At 25.9% G+C, this 19,068-nt stretch overlaps 3 protein-coding genes and 1 pseudogene across 3 annotated transcripts; 1 reads left to right on the top strand and 3 right to left on the bottom strand.

The window, feature by feature from the left end:
* Window positions 1-1,250: 1,250 nt before the first annotated feature.
* Window positions 1,251-3,359, bottom strand: LOC145945324 (juvenile hormone acid O-methyltransferase-like; annotated as a pseudogene).
* A 2,363-nt stretch (window positions 3,360-5,722) lies between these two features.
* LOC145945383 (juvenile hormone acid O-methyltransferase-like) lies at window positions 5,723-8,582 on the top strand. Its single transcript, XM_083054347.1, has 6 exons — window positions 5,723-5,921; window positions 6,804-7,014; window positions 7,130-7,301; window positions 7,464-7,599; window positions 7,972-8,116; window positions 8,243-8,582. Exons 2-6 carry the CDS (start codon window positions 6,828-6,830, stop codon window positions 8,461-8,463), a joined length of 861 nt encoding a protein of 286 aa, XP_082910473.1. The 5' UTR covers window positions 5,723-5,921; window positions 6,804-6,827; the 3' UTR covers window positions 8,464-8,582.
* A 3,846-nt stretch (window positions 8,583-12,428) lies between these two features.
* Window positions 12,429-13,563, bottom strand: LOC145945384 (cytochrome P450 4g1-like). Its single transcript, XM_083054348.1, has 2 exons — window positions 13,391-13,563; window positions 12,429-13,312 (listed from the first exon to the last, which is right to left on the bottom strand). Exons 1-2 carry the CDS (start codon window positions 13,521-13,523, stop codon window positions 13,212-13,214), a joined length of 234 nt encoding a protein of 77 aa, XP_082910474.1. The 5' UTR covers window positions 13,524-13,563; the 3' UTR covers window positions 12,429-13,211.
* Window positions 13,564-13,930: 367 nt separating this feature from the next.
* On the bottom strand, window positions 13,931-17,911 carry LOC145945072 (cytochrome P450 4C1-like). The gene is made up of 10 exons (XM_083053904.1): window positions 17,704-17,911; window positions 17,344-17,450; window positions 17,029-17,119; window positions 16,570-16,755; window positions 15,876-15,948; window positions 15,514-15,640; window positions 15,379-15,442; window positions 14,925-15,019; window positions 14,781-14,849; window positions 13,931-14,125 (listed from the first exon to the last, which is right to left on the bottom strand). Exons 1-10 carry the CDS (start codon window positions 17,876-17,878, stop codon window positions 13,931-13,933), a joined length of 1,182 nt encoding a protein of 393 aa, XP_082910030.1. The 5' UTR covers window positions 17,879-17,911.
* Between the last annotated feature and the right edge of the window lie 1,157 nt (window positions 17,912-19,068).

The following is a 19,068-nucleotide window of genomic DNA, read 5'->3' as shown; positions in this document are numbered from 1 at the left end:
AGCCCTATTTATCGTGCGCGGAGCCCTGCGGGCCAGCGTAGTGCGGCGGCGCAGGCGAAAAAAAAAGCGTAGCGACGACACGCGTCAAGCATGTGACGAAAGCTCTGTTTATTTTGTAATAATAAAATAAGATCCTTAGGGACCTTGAGTTATTTCTTGTGCTACAAAAGGTATAGATATTATGAAGAATGTGATCGAATACGCAAACAAAACATACGGTGACAAAAAACGACTCAAATTCGAAGTGTTGGATATTCAAACGAAAAAATTGCCCGAGGAGTATATTTCGTAATTCGATCACATATTCTCATTTCATGCTTTGCATTGGTGCCATGACATTCGGTAAGAAAAATTATTGAATAAAAATAAATTAATATTTTTTTTCGTAGAAAATAACTTTTGCATATAATTTTACTAATATATTTTGACATAACTATATTTCAAAAATTAATTCTAATAGATATATATTTTCAAAATTACAATAATTATGCAATATTTTGCAATTTTAATCGAAATGGCATCAACAGGATACACTTGGATAATCAATTTTTAAGTAATAAATATTAAATGAGATATTGAAATATGATATAGAAATAAAATATAGAAGTCAAAGAAAAAAAAAAAATCATTTATTTGTTCTAATAATTATGTTTAATTATCATTCAATTACTATTTATTATGAATTTATTATCAGTTCTAAGATCAAGTACAAACATGTATCATAGATAATTATTAAATATAAAAACGCAATAGAAAATGGTCAAAACAATATATTGTTTATATGCAATAAAAACATACTTGGTGTTATTTAGAATTGTAACCATGTTGGAGAGTAAAAATAATATTTACAAATTTATAAAGTATATACATTGTTTATGGAATCTGTCAATCTATAAAAAATATTTTTTCTTTTATTTAGATACGTTCCATCAATTAAAAAAAAAACTGTATTAAGTATTTTTTACTATATTATATATCCTATATAATATAATTTGTACCTTATGTAATATAAATAAAATATAAAATATTTAGTTCACACACACAATATACTTACCTCAATACATACTTCAATATACTTGTAAAATAAATTTGTTAATATTATTATTTTAGATTAGTCTATAAAGAAATACAAGTAAATATTATTAATACAATCGTTTTGTAAAAAGGGGGTTTCAAGAAAAAAATAGGAAAGAAAAAAATTATACCCATTTTTGCCGTAGATCATGGAGAAATATCTGTACAACTATGGCCGGTATTCATAGTCGGTTCTTATATTTAAGAATGTCTTAAGTACAATCTTAAGATGTGATTAACCAATCACAGAGCCGTATTTGCATCTTAAGACATTACTTAAGACGGTCTTGAAATAAGAACGGACTATGAATACCGGCCTATGAAACATTTCTTTGTGCATAAACTATTAGTACAGAATATAAAGTAGGAATATCCGTCTCTTCTTTTCCATTATGCAGCTTAGAATTACCTTGACTATCTCTGTATTTTTTAACTTTTATTTCCGTATATCTACGTGCAAACTCATTCATGAACTCCTCTCTTAGATTATACGACATATTGTCCAAAAATGTAAAAGTATATTGTGAAGTAAGTATGGCTATTGAATTTAAAAAAATATAATTAATTTACAATTACAAATCAAATAAATAAGAAGAAATAATATTAAAAAAATTATATTAATCACATATTCTGGAATTTAATTTTTGCATGCATGTCAAGGAAAATACTTACGTAGAAACTTTTCTGTATTCTTATAAGTGTTATCTCCCGATGACTGCAATGATGAACTTGAAATCCGATATCTTCAAGTATTTCTATTAGCTCTTCGCGAGGTCGGGCCGAATAATGAAATGCTCCAACATACTTTTTTTTGTCCTGTATAAAGATAATTGACAGTCTACAGTTAAAACATTGCAATAGAAGCAATACACACACACATGTAATATTTAAATATTTATATATAAAGAAAGGGATTTTATAGATAATGCCATCTGTTATATATTTGATATTGATATCTTCGCAGATCGATCAGTAAGTAAAACAAAAAAGTGTATCCAAAATTAAATGTTAAATAATACAAGAATGTAAAGCAACTAAATCTATTTTATATGTCAGTCATTTATAAGTGTATGTACACTCGGGGGATTTTAAAATATTGCTAAAGATATTTTTACAATCAGAATTTATGCTACTATATAATTTTACATCATATTTCAATGTAATAATATTCCCCCCCATATATGATGCATATCGCATATCTTGCGCCAAAATTTCTAAGGCCTCAAAGATAATTGTGTTACGTGCTATACTTAATATCAGCATAGTTTTACCAGGTCGAAGCATACGATAAATATTCTCAAACATTTGGCTGTTAAACAATGAAGATGAATGTTAATTATTGTAATTTTGAAAATATATATCTATTAGAATTAATTTTTGAAATATAGTTATGTAAAAATATATTAGTAAAATTATATGCAAAAGTTCTTTCCTACAAAACAAAATGTTAATTTACGTTTATTTAATAATCTTACTTACCGAATGTTATAGCACCATTGCAAAGCATAAAATGAGAATATGTGATCGAATTTCGAAATATATTTCTTGGGCAATTTTTTCGTTTGAATATCCAACACTTCGAATTTGAGTCGTTTCTTGTCACCACACGTATTGTTCGCGTATTCGATTATATTTTCCATAATATCTGTACCTTTATAATATATAATTGTTATATTAATTAATATTAATTATTATCACAATGTATGTGTGTGTATTTGTGCGCGCGTACGCGAGATGTTATAATAATCTGATTTATTATTTTATAATTTTTTTACCAATCATTGTTGCTTTTGGATCAAGCGCCGGAAGAAGAATATTCTTAATTTGTTATATCCCCGGCTCCACAACCAACATCCATACATTTTCCGGATATATTTTTTAGCTCTTTGGCAAACTCGTTCATTAAAAGTGTTGTAATATTTTTGTTATTATCAAATGAATCGTATTGCGCTGGTTGTATCATGATGTTATGATAATGTGTAAATAACTAGAATTTAAAAAATGTATAAAATATGAAAAGATATATAAAAAGATTGAAGGAAATGAACTAATAAGAGCCGATATCGGCATTTTAATACGCAAATATTTTGTTTGTAATTATTCTTTATTTATTCAGAACGTTTCTGTCTTTTCTTTGGATCATCTTCAGCTTATCGTTTAATAATACAAGTGTTCGGTATAATGTATAAAAACAACACTCACTTTTAACTTTTAATACAATAAGCTGAGGATGGTACAAAAAAGTACTAAAATATTCTAAATAAATTAAGAATAATTACACACAAATTGCGTAATAAACCATAAGAGTTTTTCGTAATTAATTGAAATCAATAAATTTACGTTTTAATTCCGACACACTAGCTTTTATTAGCTCATTTTCTTCAATTCTTTAATATTAATATATATAGTTTTTTTCTTTATCATAATTAAAATATAACAAAAAATTCAATATGATATGGGGAATAAAAAGAATATTTTACAATACTTTATCGGTATATTTAGTTACAAATAAAATTTTTTTCTAAATAATAGTATTCTCTCATTTAAAAGCAAAGATTGATTAAGATTGTTTGTTGTCATACGAGGAAGAGGATTTATTTGAGAAAGGAGGGAAAGGTAGATTCATAACTTGAATTAATTAACAGTCGAAATGTCAGTGGTATTTTTAGACGTTTGGTTAGTGATTATTCAATCAATAAAGTATATTAAAAATAAGTCATTTTTGGGTCCTTCGAGGAACCTAAACTATTTATTGGAAACTGTTTTTAGAATTTTATAGAAACTGAAGCTAAGAATTATTTGTTTATCATGTCCGGGAAATGTTATGAAAATCAAGTTTTATTATCGATTATATTATTGGAACAATCATATATGAGTGTTTTTTAAGTTTTACACTTAATGTATCTTCAAAATAAAATCAATTGTATATTTATTTATTAAAAAATAAGTACTAGATGTAGAGAATTTAATGTTTAGATATACATAATTTACATTACACATACAGTGTGTGTTGAAAGTCTGAAAATGGTTGAATATTTCATAAACTATGCATTTTAGAAAAAAATCTTTCAAACAAAAGTGGTAGGGCTTAAAAATATCTATTTACTAGTTTTGACTGTCTCATTTAAAAGCTAGTTGACTTTCAAATAATGTTGAAAAACGAAAAATGCAAAATTATAATTTACATGAAACTAAAATTATGTGAAACTCGAGATAATAAGTTCAAATAAATGGTCAAAAGAAGTAGAAAAAAATTAGAAAAGAATCTTTACGAGTTACCTGAGTAAATTTGTCTCCGCCGCGATTCGGATGAAAATAATAAAGAACTTGTGTGAGAACGTGAAAGACATGTCTTAACCCATTTTTATATGATACTCGAGATAATCAATTCATTTTGCGCCGAGTTTAATATTATGATTATGCAAAAGAATTAGTAATAATTATTACGTTATTTGATTAAATTTGCCTACAAAGTAATTGCGACTGGGTTAAACATGCACATTTTTGTAACAGAGATTACGAAAACGTGAAACATATACTTCTAAACTTATTTGTATACGTATCAAGCAAAGCGGTATTAGTGCGAAGCCAAGTATATAAAAAAATGCTAATATGATTTATATCAGTGCTCGAAATTAGTTGACCTTTTCGGGCCGATATCTGAAGCGACGCCTTCGATCCCCCACCACAAAAATTGTATGACGATAATTTCGCGGAAATTGCAATCTCAGCATATTTTTTTTGTAGGGACAATCCTGTCAGGAATGTTGCTTGATATGTATACAAATAAGTTTAGAAGTATGTTTCACGTTTTCGTAATCTCTCTTACAAAAAAGTGCATGTTTAACCCAGTCGCAATTAATTTGTAGGCAAATTTATTCAAATAACTCGTAATAATTATTACTAGTTCTTTTGCATAATTATAATATTAAATTCGGCGCAAAATGAATTGATTATCTCGAGGATCATATAAAAATGGGTTAAGACATGACTTTCACGTTCTCACAAGTTCTTTATTATTTTCATCCGAATCGCGGCGGAGACAAGTTTACTCAGGTAACTCGTAACGATTCCTTTCTACTAATTCTTGTGACCATTTATTTAAACTTATCTCGTGTTCCACATAAATCTAGATTCAAGTAAATTATAATTCTGCATTATTCGTTTTTCAACATTATTTGAAAGTCAACCAGTAGCTTTTGGATAAGACTGACAAGACTATATATAGTAAATAGATATTTTTGAGCACTACAACTTTTGTTTGAAAGATTTTTTCTAAAATGCCTAGTTTATGAAGTATTCAACCATTTTCAAACTTTTAGCACACACTGTATATGTGTAATGTAAATTATGTATATCAAAACATTAAATTCTCAACATCTACTACTTATTTTTCAATAAATAAATATACAATTGATTTTATTTTGAAGATACATCAAGGGTTAAACTTTAAATACACTTCATATATGACTGTTCCAATAATATAATCGATAATAAATCTTGATTTTAATAACTTTTCCCAGACCTGTTAAACAAATAATTGTTAGTTTCTGCTTCTAAAAAATTCTAGAAACAGTTTCCAATAAATAGTTTAGGTTAGTCGAAGGAACCAAAAATGACTTATTTTTAATATCCTTTTGTAGTATCCGGTAATTGGGACGGGGGTCACAGGGAGGAGATATAAAGCATTAAAATTTAAACTGTATGTCCTTCGTTCCTCTTTGATATTCACTCAGTGAGTCTTTAATTAACAGATTCACATTTATCTGGCTTCACAACTATAGCAATTACAAAAGAAATAAAGTAAAACGGAAAACTCGGAATGCCCACTGGGGTATATATTCAGGGTAGGTAAACTGTCCTTCGTTCACATACGTCTGACGAGCTAGGCAGTCCTTCGCTAACTGCTGGTTCTGCGCTCCCTGCTCCGAAAGTTCGGCAAGCCGCTATAATATAGATTCCTTACGCTAGATGGAAGATCGATATAGGTTTCGATTTGCATAATTCGCGCTTACACTTTTTTGATTGAATAATCACTAACCAAACGTCTAAAAATAACATTGACATTTCGACTGCTATTTAATTCAAGTTATGTATCTACCTTTCCCTCCTTTCTCAAATACATCCTCTTCCTCGTATGACAACAAAAATCCTAATCAATTTTTGCTTTTAAGTGAGAGAATACTATTATTTAGAACAAAATTTTATTTCTAACTGTATACCGATAAAGTATTGTAAAATATTCTTTTTACTCTACATATCATATTGAATTTTTTATTATATTCTAGTTATGATAGAGAAAATAAACTCTATATATTAATATTAAAGAATTGAAGGAAATGAGCTAATAAGAGCTAGTGCGTCGGAATTAAAACGTATTATAAATTTATTCATTTAAATTAATTACGAAAAATTCTCATGGTTTATTACGCAATTTGTGTGTAATTATTCTTAATTTATTTAGAATATTTTAGTACTTTTTTGTACCATCCTCAGCTTATTGTATTAAAAGTGAGTGTTGTTTTTATACATTATACCGAACACTTGTATTATTAAACGATAAGCTGAAGATGATACAAAGAAAAGACAGAAACGTTCTGAATAAATAAAGAATAATTACAAACAAAATATTTGCGTATTAAAATGCCGACGCATCGGCTTTTATTAGTTCATTTCCTTCAATCTTATTATATATCTTTTCATATTTTATATATTTTTTTATATTCTAGTTATTTAAACATTATCATAAAACCATGGTACAACCAGCGCAGTACGTTTTATTTGATAATATGTGCAAAAACAATGCATCACTTATAATCAACGAGTTCGCCAAAGAACTGAAAAATATATCTGGAAAATGTATGGATGTTGGTTGTGGACCCGGAGATATAACAAAGGATATTCTTCTTCCGGCACTTGATCCAAAAGCAACAATGATTGGTAAGAGAAAATAATAAATTACGAAAGATTATAACACTCGCACGCGCACACAAACATACACACAATAATGTAATAACAATTAATATTAATTATTGTTAAAATATATATTATAAAGGTACAGATATTATGAAGAATGTGATCGAATACTCAAACAAAACATACGGTGACAAGGAACGACTCAAATTCGAAGTGTTGGATATTCAAACGAAAAAATTGCCCGAGGAGTATATTTCGAAATTCGATCACATATTCTCATTTCATGCTTTGCATTGGTGCCATGACATTCGGTAAGAAAAATTATTGAATAAAAATAAATTAATATTTTTTTTTGTAGAAAAGAACTTGTAATTTTACTAATATATTTTGACATATATGTTTCGAAAAATAATTCTAATAAATATATATTTTCAAAATTACAATAGTTAACATACATTTTTGTTGTTTAACAGCCAAACATTTGAGAATATTTATCGTATGCTTCGACCCGATAAAACTATGCTGATATTAAATATAACGCGCGACAAAGCCCTCTTTGAAACCTTGGAATGTTTGGCACAAGATGTGCAATATGCATCGTATATGGAGGTGAATATTATTACATTGAACTATGATGTGAAATTGTATTGTAGCATAACTTCTGCGTAATTGTAAAATTTCAATCTTTAGAAATATTTTAAAATAATTCGAGTTCACACTTATAGATGAGTGACATATAAAATAGATTCAGTTCTTTACATAAAAACTTGTATTATTCGACATTATTAATTACAGTATCAAGTTTGGATACACTTTTTTGTTTTACACACTGATCGGTCTGCGAAGATATCGATATCAAATATATAGCACAAATGGCATTATCTATGAAATCACTTTTTTTTATATATAAATATTATGTGTGTGTGTGTATTACTTTTATTGCAATTTTTTAACTATTGATTGTCAATTATCTTTATACAGGACAAAAAAAAATATGTTGGGGCACTTCATTATTCGGCTCGACCTCGTGAAGAGGTAATAGAAATACTTGAAGATATCGGATTTCAAATTCATCATTGCAGTCTTCGGGAGATGAAAAATTGTGTGAATACAGAAAAGTTTATATGTAAGTATTTTCCTTGTCATGCGTGCAGAAATAAAATTCTAGGCTATGTGATTAATATAATTTTTTTATATTACTTTTTCTTATTTTGTAATTAATAAATTAATCTTATTTTGTTCAATTCGATAGCCATGGTTACTTCACAATATACTTTTACATTCTTGGACAAGATGCCGCATAATCTAAGGGAGGAATTCAAGAATGAGTTAGCACGTAGGTTTACGGAAATAAAAGTTAAAGAATATAGAGAAAGTCAAAATAATTCTAAGCTACGTGATGGAAGTGAAGAAACGGATATTCCTGCTATATATTCTGTACTGATTATTTATGCACAAAAGAATGTTTCATAGTTGTATAGATATCTCTCCATGATCTACGGAAAAAATAATTATAATTTTTTTCTTTCCTATTTTTTTCTTTCTACCTTTTGCTTACAAAACGATTGGATAATATTTACTTGTATTTCTTTATAGACTAATTTAAAAAATATATATTAACAAATTTATATTACAAAGTACGTTGATTATATATTTTATATTTATTTCATATATGGTACAAAATATATTATATAAGATGTATATAATATATGGTATTAATCATTTAATACACAATTTTCTTTTTAACATTAATATGTACGTATCGAAAAAAAGAAATATTTTCTATTTACATATATAGATCGACAGATTTCATAACGATTGTATATATATGTACTTTGTAAAATAAATATTATTTTTACTCTCCACACAACGTAGTTCAATTTTAAATAACATCATGTATGTTCTTATTGCATACAAACAATGTATTTGTAAATATATTCATAAGATGGACTACTTTCTATTGCGTTTTCTTTAATAATTATCTATGATACATGTTTGTACCTCATATTAATATCGCTTTATATCGTGAGAAAGTGCATTCTACCTTAGACGAAACAATGGGTGCATACTTTAGAGGAATCCATTTCTCCGATTTTTAGTGGCACAACAACTGGCTGTTCATTTTCAGAACTGATAATAAATTCATAATAAATAGTAGTTGAATGATAATTAAACATAATTATTAGATCAAACAAATGATTATATTTTTATATTTTGATTTCTATATTTCACATTTCTATATCATATTTTAATATCTTATCTTAATATTTATTACTTCACAATAAAATTGATTTTATCAAAATGTATCCTGTTGTTGCTATTTCGATTAAAATTGCAAAATAATGTTTTAACCGTAATCTTGAAGAAAATTTGCATATAGTTAAAAACAATTTTACTTCCATAATATCTCCAATAAAACAATTAGAATAATCTGGAATTTCGTTATGCGATTCTCTTAATATTTTGTCAAAAGTACGAAAAAAATATGGAGCAGCCTCACATTCCGGATAAGAAATAAAATGGCCACAATATTAACAAAAAATATAATTGCTTTTATATTTTAATTAACATTTCTGAAAATGAACAGCCAGTTGTTGTGCCACTAAAAATCGGAAAAATTGATACTTTTTAAGTATGCACCCATTGTCTCGTCTAAGGTAGGATGCACTTTCTCACGATATAAAGCGATATTAACAGACAAACAACAAAACTTTAATTTTAATAATATAAATCGATATTTTGTCACACATTGTTACTTTTGTAAATCCAACAAATAATTTATATATTTATATATATTGTTTATATATACGTGGACGATGAGTCTATTGAACATATGATTAAATAACTAGTGTATTAATAATGCCTTTTCAGTAACACGTATAGAGCAATCTGATTGATTGAAAATAAGATTAATAAATATACATAAAAATAAGTTTAGATTTATATTCATGTTTCACGTTTTCATAATTTTTCTTACAAGGGAAGTGTCCCTCACCAATTTTGATACACTTTGGATATGTTGTAGAGCATAAAAAAATATTTGATCTATATTTTTTTTAGGTACTTATCTCAACGTTTAAGGGCTGAAACAACCCTTTGAAAATAACGGATTTTTATATATTTTCAGCGAATATCTGTAATAATATAAGGAATATAAGAAAATGTTTTATACAAAAGTTTTGTAATATTTTATATTCTTTAGAATGGCTTAATCATATTTTTTGAAAACGTCAAATTTTTTAATTTACACTCTTTCCCCCTCCTTATTATTTTACGAAATTTAAGAATTTTGTTCAAACAAAAATTGAAGAGCATCGAATGCCAAATCCATCCATATATATTAATATTGTTTCCATGATTCAATTTTTGGGAAAATGAAATGACAACGTCGTGATATAGGAGCCACGCTGTTGCATTATTTTTCTTCAGTTGCGCTGATCTGTTAATATATAACATAATATGCGATGGAAGTACATAAAGAAAAAGATATCCGAAGTGCCGTGTGCACAAAACAGAATCAAACAGTGCGTCGAAATAAATCATTAAGCAATGTTCACGAATATATTTTCTGTTTCTTTTTACGCCTAAAATAAAATCGTTCACATAGTGCTTATTTTTAATAATCATCTGATTTGGCTTTATCAATAGAACTACGAATAACTTTCTCCGGAAGATATACATTATCATCATCTGTGTTAATAGATCAACTCTTTCCGCTTCTGGAACTTTATATGTAAAAATCAAAAGTTTTTTCGTCTTCTAATTGAACTTTTTCGTTTTGTATTTCCTCTGCAGTATATTATTAAATTTTTCTTTTACTTCTACTTCTTTCAAAGTTATTGGACTTTGTGGAAGGTTTAAAGCAGTGAAAATTATATAGAGTAACATTATTACGTTCTACGAATTAAGCGGCGTCATTCTGAAAAATATTAGAATTAAATATTTGTCTCAAACTTTGATTATATTAAAAATAATACGAATTTTATAGTTAATGTGGAGTGGTTTTTTATGTTAGCTCTGACGTCGCCTCTTTCTTTTCTCTCTTTCTTGATAATATACAATCAAAAATATATCAATTTATTGAAATTGTAATTCTATGTTTTGGGTAATTGGTGACAATAGGAAGAAAACTGTATAAAATAGCGAATCAGATTTTGAAAAAAAAAAACAGAAAAATTAACTTTATCAATTAAAAATAATTTTAGTAAGTTCTTACAATTATGTCATTTTATTGGCAAAAATAATTCTTTATATAGCCACTAATAAGTCTGGCTAAAGAGACGCAAAGAATTGTGTAAAAGCTGAATAAAAAATAATATCGAAGCAAAAAGTAACAAGCGTAAGTTTCTGAACCCACCATCATCTGATTTTCTCTCTTTTTAAGAACAATGGTGTGAGTAGAATAATTCTTAAAAACTTACTATTTTTTAAAAAAAAGGTAAAAAAAAGGCGCCAAGTTCACGCGCCACGTGAAAAAGTGTTATACAAAAAAAAACAGTGTGCTTTAAATTACTGTAAAAAACTGGTCTAAAAAATAATGTCATTTTAACTTTATAGAATATAATTTTATTGTATAAAATAATAATTATAATTCTAGAAAAATAGATTACGTCAAGCTTATATAGTCTACACAAGGTAAATTTGACTAGATCGTTAACTATTTTATTAGTTTTAACATACTTTAAAATATGTTTCTTATATAGAAATTTTTTTTTAAATTATTGAAAGTGGAGAAAAAATTGATTTTGTGGAAGGTGTACTCATCACAATAATGGAAAATGACAAAATATAATTTATTAATGCTGTATTATAAATTAGATAATTATAATGATAATTACTAAAATAATTGAAATAAAATTATTAAAATAATAGCAAAACTATAGAAATAATTATATACATCAATAAATATTTTATGAAAATTTATAAAGTACTAAAATAATTATCTAAAACAATTTTGAAAAATAGATGTACTTATAGTAATTAATAAAAGTAATTTTAATAATTATATTTTAATAATTATATTTTTATCATGTATTCTTAGCAAAAGCAAAATTAGCGGAAATTGGCGGAGAAATATAGAATTATTTTTTTTCTTAAACACTCTATATAAGTATATACGTGTGTGTGTATGCACACATTAATAAATAAGTGTGATAAATAGTGCAAAAAATAATTTTTTATTATTAATAAGTTTATTTCTAAAAATAAATTACAATAATTGAATATATTTTTTATATAATCTCTCCATATTCTAATAGAATGACTTGATATAATTTATTTCTGACTTAATTTTTCTCGAATAATTTAAAAATTAAATTAGACTTATAAAAATTTTCGTGCTTTGATTCAAATTTTAGCAAGAAACTTAAAAGTTTGGCTGCGGGAATAATTTTCGTTTTTCACAGTTGTTTATTTTTTGTTTAGATTTTACTTAATCGTACATTTAAATTAAACAAAAAATGATTAAACTGAACATTAAATGTACTTAATAATTCTTGTAATTTAAGTATTATATTAATTAGAAAGCGAAGAATTATAATTATCGTTATTCGCAACAGAAAAACATTTTGCTCGCTCATTTTAATAACATTTACTAAATGCCATTCAGCTATTGCATAGAACACGGGTGTAGATTCTTTTTTCCAACTATTTGCGCTATTGTTGACTTATTTAATCATAAATAAATTACTCATCTTTTTCCTTTTGTGCTCATATACTATACTATATTATATATAAAAAAATCATATATAAAAAAATATTAATTTAATTGTAAACGTGTTGTAACTAACTTGCGATTTATCTTCTTCCCTTCGTATCCGTATACCATATATAAAATATTATATATGTATATTTATATATATGTGTTTGTAAAAAATATTGTATTATCTTCCAATAATTTTGCTCCGTTTTAATACAGATTTCGTTTTTCAATTTTGAATTTTATAGGCTCCACAGTAGATAGTAGCAGGTCCATACTTAATTTTAATTTATCTATCGGGATACTTTTTGTTAGAGGTCACAATACACGGTCAATTTTAACTACAATATACACGCTCTTTCACACACCGCGCATCTACACTCTGCTCTCTATATACACGTGTAGAAAGTACTACACTTCCGTTTTTACCACTTCACTGTACTGTACTAAGAGTTCAGCTCACGCTTTAAATATACGTAATTTACAGTTGCTTTTACTGATTCCCTTTGTACCGCCTTCCACCTTAAATAATCTGCGCCTCATTACTTTTATCTATTTTGAACACAAATGTTCGTATCAAAGTTGCTAGGATAACTTTCATCGAAATCATTGCATATCTTGTACCTGCAAAAGTTTAGAAGTTATATGCAATTCAATTTTATTGTCATACATGCTGCTGTTTTATGATTTGTCCATATTTACCTATACAATTTCTGGTTCCTATGCTAAATGGCATGTAATTCTTATAAGATGTTCCTATTTTCTCAGGGAGAAATCTGTCCGGGTCAAATACCAACGGATTGGGCCAATATTTTTCGCTTCGATGTAATGTCATAATACTTATAACGACATTAGAATCTTTTGGTAAAATAACCTCTCCTGAAACATATATTTTTGTTTTTAATGTTATTATAATAGACGCATAACAAATAGCTTATGAAATAAAACAATAGGAAATAGTAATATAAAATCTATTTTTGTTTTATTCTACAAGCGTGTATATTTGATTTACAAAACAATATTTGTTGTTAAAATTAGAAATAATTTTTTCAAATTTCTTTTGTATTAAACTTAATGAGCACAATTTCTTGTGATCTTTTTTATATTTGATTTATTATATTCGACTTTTTCGATTTAATAATTTTTTGAAGATACATTATTTATAAAATATAGTTTCTTTAAAAGTAAATTTTTTTACATTTAAGCTATATACATACAATAATAATATGCATATAAAACTATTTATTTTTGAATGTAAACCATTTGTACGTCTTCCGTTAGATATCGCGCAATTATAGGAATAGTAGGAAATATTCTCATAGTTTCTTTTATAACACGATTTAAATAATCCATATGTTGTAAATCTTCGTATTTAACTGGGACAGATTTTAGAGTTTTCGTCCCATAAATTTTCCATAATTCCTTATATACGTTTTCCTATATATATATTATTCTATATTATAAAATTATATAAGATACTTAATATTATATAAATATAAACATATGAAATATCTATCGTAAGAGAAATGTAATCTTATTATGCAATCATATTAATTATATTTATGAGTTATTATGCAATCTTATTAATTACATTTATTTATATATCATTCTGGAATATAAATACTGACAGTGATAAATATTAATGTATACATTTTTCTACGGCTTTATTAAGATTCTTAATTTTATTAAAACATTATACACAAAGTTTTTATTTAAATAAATTTATAATTTTATAACAAATTAAGTTATTTTTATATGAAAAGATACTCTAACAATAAGCGCGTTATTACTTGAAATTTAGATGAAGCATAAAGGAGATCTTGATTTTAATATATATGTTGTCAAAATCATCCTAAATAATCTTCAAAAAGTTTTAACTGTCGACCATTATTTATTCAAAAGTATTAACAAATAATAAATTTTTATGCAAAACAAAATTCTAATCTGAACTGTCACAATAAAAAATTTAATTTTCCTTTAGTATTGTTTTAGAAAAAAAATTTTTTTTCTGTATCCTAAAACTATATCATTTGTAATACTTTTTAAAACAAGTGAATAAATTATTATTGAGTAAATTTTAATTTGTACATACTTGTATATCTGGAAAATTTGCTAACATTAAGATCACAAAATTTAAAGTAACAGCAGTTGTGTCGGCGGCCTGATAAATAAATAATTATATATATTTATTTTTTATATACAATTATAATCATATATGTAAAAATACTTTACATACCCCAAGTAGCATATTAATTAAGTTATCGCGTACCATCTTTCGTGTCAACTTATTTTTATAAAATGCTTCCAATAAAACATGAAGAAGTGACCTATCTATATAATTTAAGGAATATAAGCTTTTTTGTGAATGTTTAAGTGCATGCGTATGTACATTTATAAGTATATATGTATATATGTATATGTAAGTATGTTCATTATTTTCTCAATTTTATGATGAAGATTTTATAATTATTTAAAAATTAATAAAAAAGAAATAAATAAATAAAGCAAGAATGAAAAAAAGACGCTACAATGAATTTACAACAATGAAAAATATTAAATATTTTAATAATAAAACACATTATAATAATATTTTATCTAAAGCTATACATAAAAGAAACTCATTTTGTTATCTGTGCAATATCAAAATGCAAAGAGCTCAAAACGTACAAATAAAATACCAACAAACTTACGACTTGTTTTATCTTTAGTCTTGGTATTCATTTCATTTAATATATACATTTGCTGCTGTATTACCTATGTAATAATAAATTGTGTAGTATATAATATGCTATGCAAGCAAGAGTAATAATATTTGCAATATTTACTTTATCCATAGCTGAATTTGCGATGTTTATAGTTTCTCGCTGTTTTCGTCCCACAGCAGTGAGATTGAATATAAAATTAGGGAATAGAAGTATATTTTTTAATCGTAATTTGAAAGTTTCTTTGAAGCTGAAAAATGTTTTTGTTTAAATAATATTTTGTAAAATATAGAAGCATATTTAACTAATCGTGTTTATTAAGTTCCAACAATAAAATTAAAAATAAATATTAATTTCTATAAATTTATATGTCAATAAATCTATTTATATAACAAAAATTTTATTTAGAATTCAAGTGTTTCCTTTATAAAATATTCTCTTAAAAGAAATTTAATTATCTTTATTTATATCAAACCTTATCTTACCTTTCTGTTGCTTTGAAATATTGGTTTACTATTTGATCCGTTATATATTCCTCTTTGAGGTCCGTCATTGCAACTTTATAATGTCAAATAAAAGTGAACTCATTATTCAAAATAGCTATAGTTATTGACTAATTATATTGAGTTACTTATTAAACATTAAATTTACCAAATAAATGTGATATGTAATTTTAAAATAGCAGATGGATGCTTCTTTAACAAGTATTTGAAAATAACAATCAGCTGTAAAAGACTGTATTTATGTCATTGTAGTTTATTGTAATTTTTGCAACATTAATTTATATTAGTGTCTCAAATATTGGGGAATCTTTTACAGCATATTTTATTATTAGAATTGAATGTCTAAAATGAAAACATAAACTCAAAAACTCATAAATTGACACTTTTATATTATATTTTATACATATTTCAAGCGTATAATTATATTTAACTCGAATAAAATGTATAAATCTGATTCTATTGTTATAAAATTAGTACATAATTTAATAATCTTTAAAATCTTATTTTTAAACAAATAGCGTTTAACATTATTCAATTTATAAAATGTAATTACTGTTGTATACGATATGTAGTTTTTTCATCCTTAGCGAATTTCGTGACTTTGTAAAAATTTTTATGATGCCATTTATGATATGAGATGTTTGACAATTAATTTAAAGTAGATACATGACCTTACCACTTGCAATAGTTGAAGTACATTCTGATAAAGGTTGAAGAAAGAAAACTTCATTCCCGTTTATTCCTTTTTCTAATTTGTCCGTCAATATTAAGGATTGTTCGACAAATATATTAAAATATTTTTGTAACATATTTGTATTAAAACTTGGCGCCATCATTTTTCGATATTCAGTCCATATAGGTGCTGAAATTAATTTTATAAGAAGATAATAAAGAAAGAAAGATAAATTTTACGAAAAAATTAAAAATAAATTAAAAAATAATTTATTAAGTCACCGATCACTCTGATTTTCACATGTATTATAGTTTTGAATCACGCGCACTTTGAATCGCTACAAATTCTTCTAACAATAAGTCATATTACTTTAAAGAATTTTGTACTTTTTAAATCTGTTAAAAATAAATATTTTTCTAAAAGTAACTAATTATGTTTTATCTTTTTAAAAATACATCTTACCAGGAGCTGTCAATATTCCTTTGCCACATATTGGTTCAAATAATTTATATATTGTACTTTTATCCAAGCATCGACTGTTTTGTAAAATTGTCTACAATGTTATATAAAATTTTTAAAAATATTTTTCCAATACACATTTATTTGTGTCATTTCAAACAATTAACATACACTTCAGAAAATCACTTTGATTAGATATTATAAATATAAAAGTTATTTATTTTAAATAGATTTTCTTTCTATAAAAAATATAGATACTAATTTATTTATAAAAGATGTAAGTAATTTATAACAGTAAAACATATGTTATCTTTCTACCTGTATCTGATCTGATTCGTATATTATAAGGAATAACTTGTTGCCCATCCAAAATTGAAATGGAGATGAATAATCTCTTGCTAAATTAACTATAGTATCCAAAATTTCTAAAAAAATAATTTATGCTATATTATGTGAAAGAAATAATTTATCTATATTTCATTATATTCATTATATTTATTACATATTAATGCAAAGTTAACAATAATTTATTGTTATTCTATTGATAGAATATTAATATATTAAAAATTTTATTAATTCCTTCTTCCTATTAATATATTAAAAATTTTATTAATTCCTTCTTCCTTTTTCTATAAATTATAAGCATTTTTCTATAAGTAAGCATATTTTTAATATTACCATCAGAACTCCGCTGCAGAAAATAGTAGGCACTTCCAATAAGCGGAAATGTTTTTGGACCAGGTAGAGTGTTTACTGTTTTAATAGAAGACTGTCGGCGATGGTAATTTAAGATAAAGTAACTTATTGTAGCAATACATGCCAGAATAATTAGTACAACACTTATAAATGTCATTGTACAAACAACGATAACAACAAAATAATAATATAATTTTATATTTATCTTACTACACAAATGTGCCGATATCTTTGACTCATTATTGCTTTTATTATGTTTTCCCCACTCAAACAAATGCGAATAAAAATGTATCTTACGCAATAATCAATACCTACAGTTTTTAGATTGAAAAGTCGTTAATCATTCTTAAAAGGTCAAGTGTAATACGTGGAAGATTGCAAGAATTTCTTAAACATTTAAATAAAATTAAAAATTATATAAATAAATTCTAGTTTAAAATCATCATCGATAAGGATATAGCAAAATCATAATTTTGATGTTATGCGCCACAAAAAATTCCACTTTTCTATTCTTGTTTAAATTATTTTAATGTAATATTAGCTATCATCTTTACAAAAGAATGAAGATATAAAAGAATTCAATCTAACATTGGCATATATGCATATATTATAATGTCCTTATCCGTATTTATTAATATATGTTTTGTATGCTATGTGATCTCGCACTTTTTGTTTTCAAGTAATTCCATAACATTTTTTTGTTAATTGCGTAATTTAATAGATCTTGAGCTAGTCCATAATTACTTGCATCAAGTATTTTGTTCACTTTTTTGTGTCAAGATGAACAATATGCATCACATCAAGAGGCACTCCGTGTCTCTTTACGTAAATCGGACAGTTGAGAGTATCATAGATTTCGCAGTTACGCAATAACGGCTAAAGCAATCGAGTTCTTACTACGCTCATCAATCAATAGATTGAGTTCGAATTATATAAAAAGCGTCTTTATTTTTGCTCTATGTGTTTTATAAATGGAGATATTATCAAGCGACGCGACGCCAAATGTATAAAAAAATTCGATTAACGTCAGAGATATCGCGTTGCTACCAAGTAGCTTATCCGGAGTTTTCCTGTCAAATGATCTTTCTGTCAAAATATTTCCAGAACTAAAGCATTTTGCTTATATAATGTGAATATAAGCTTTCGATTGCGATCAGTTTAAAGATGATTGGTGCAGTCAATCCCGAGAACTCGAAAATTCGTACTTAAAAAAGTAATATTTAAGACTTTCAGTCTTCAGATCTCACATACATAACTTCGCACGCATACACGCAAAGCGAGTTTGTCCCTAATGTATGACTGTTTAGCCAATTGGAGATGTCCTTCAAACAGCCATTTTTTATATAT

Source organism: Prenolepis imparis, unplaced genomic scaffold (assembly GCF_030444845.1).
Source record: "Prenolepis imparis isolate NDT839.2.m4 unplaced genomic scaffold, iyPreImpa1.0 SCAF_14, whole genome shotgun sequence".
Taxonomy (NCBI): Eukaryota; Metazoa; Arthropoda; class Insecta; order Hymenoptera; family Formicidae; genus Prenolepis; species Prenolepis imparis.
Note: the sequence above shows the minus strand (reverse complement) of the source record. Positions and strands in the feature narration are given on the sequence as shown.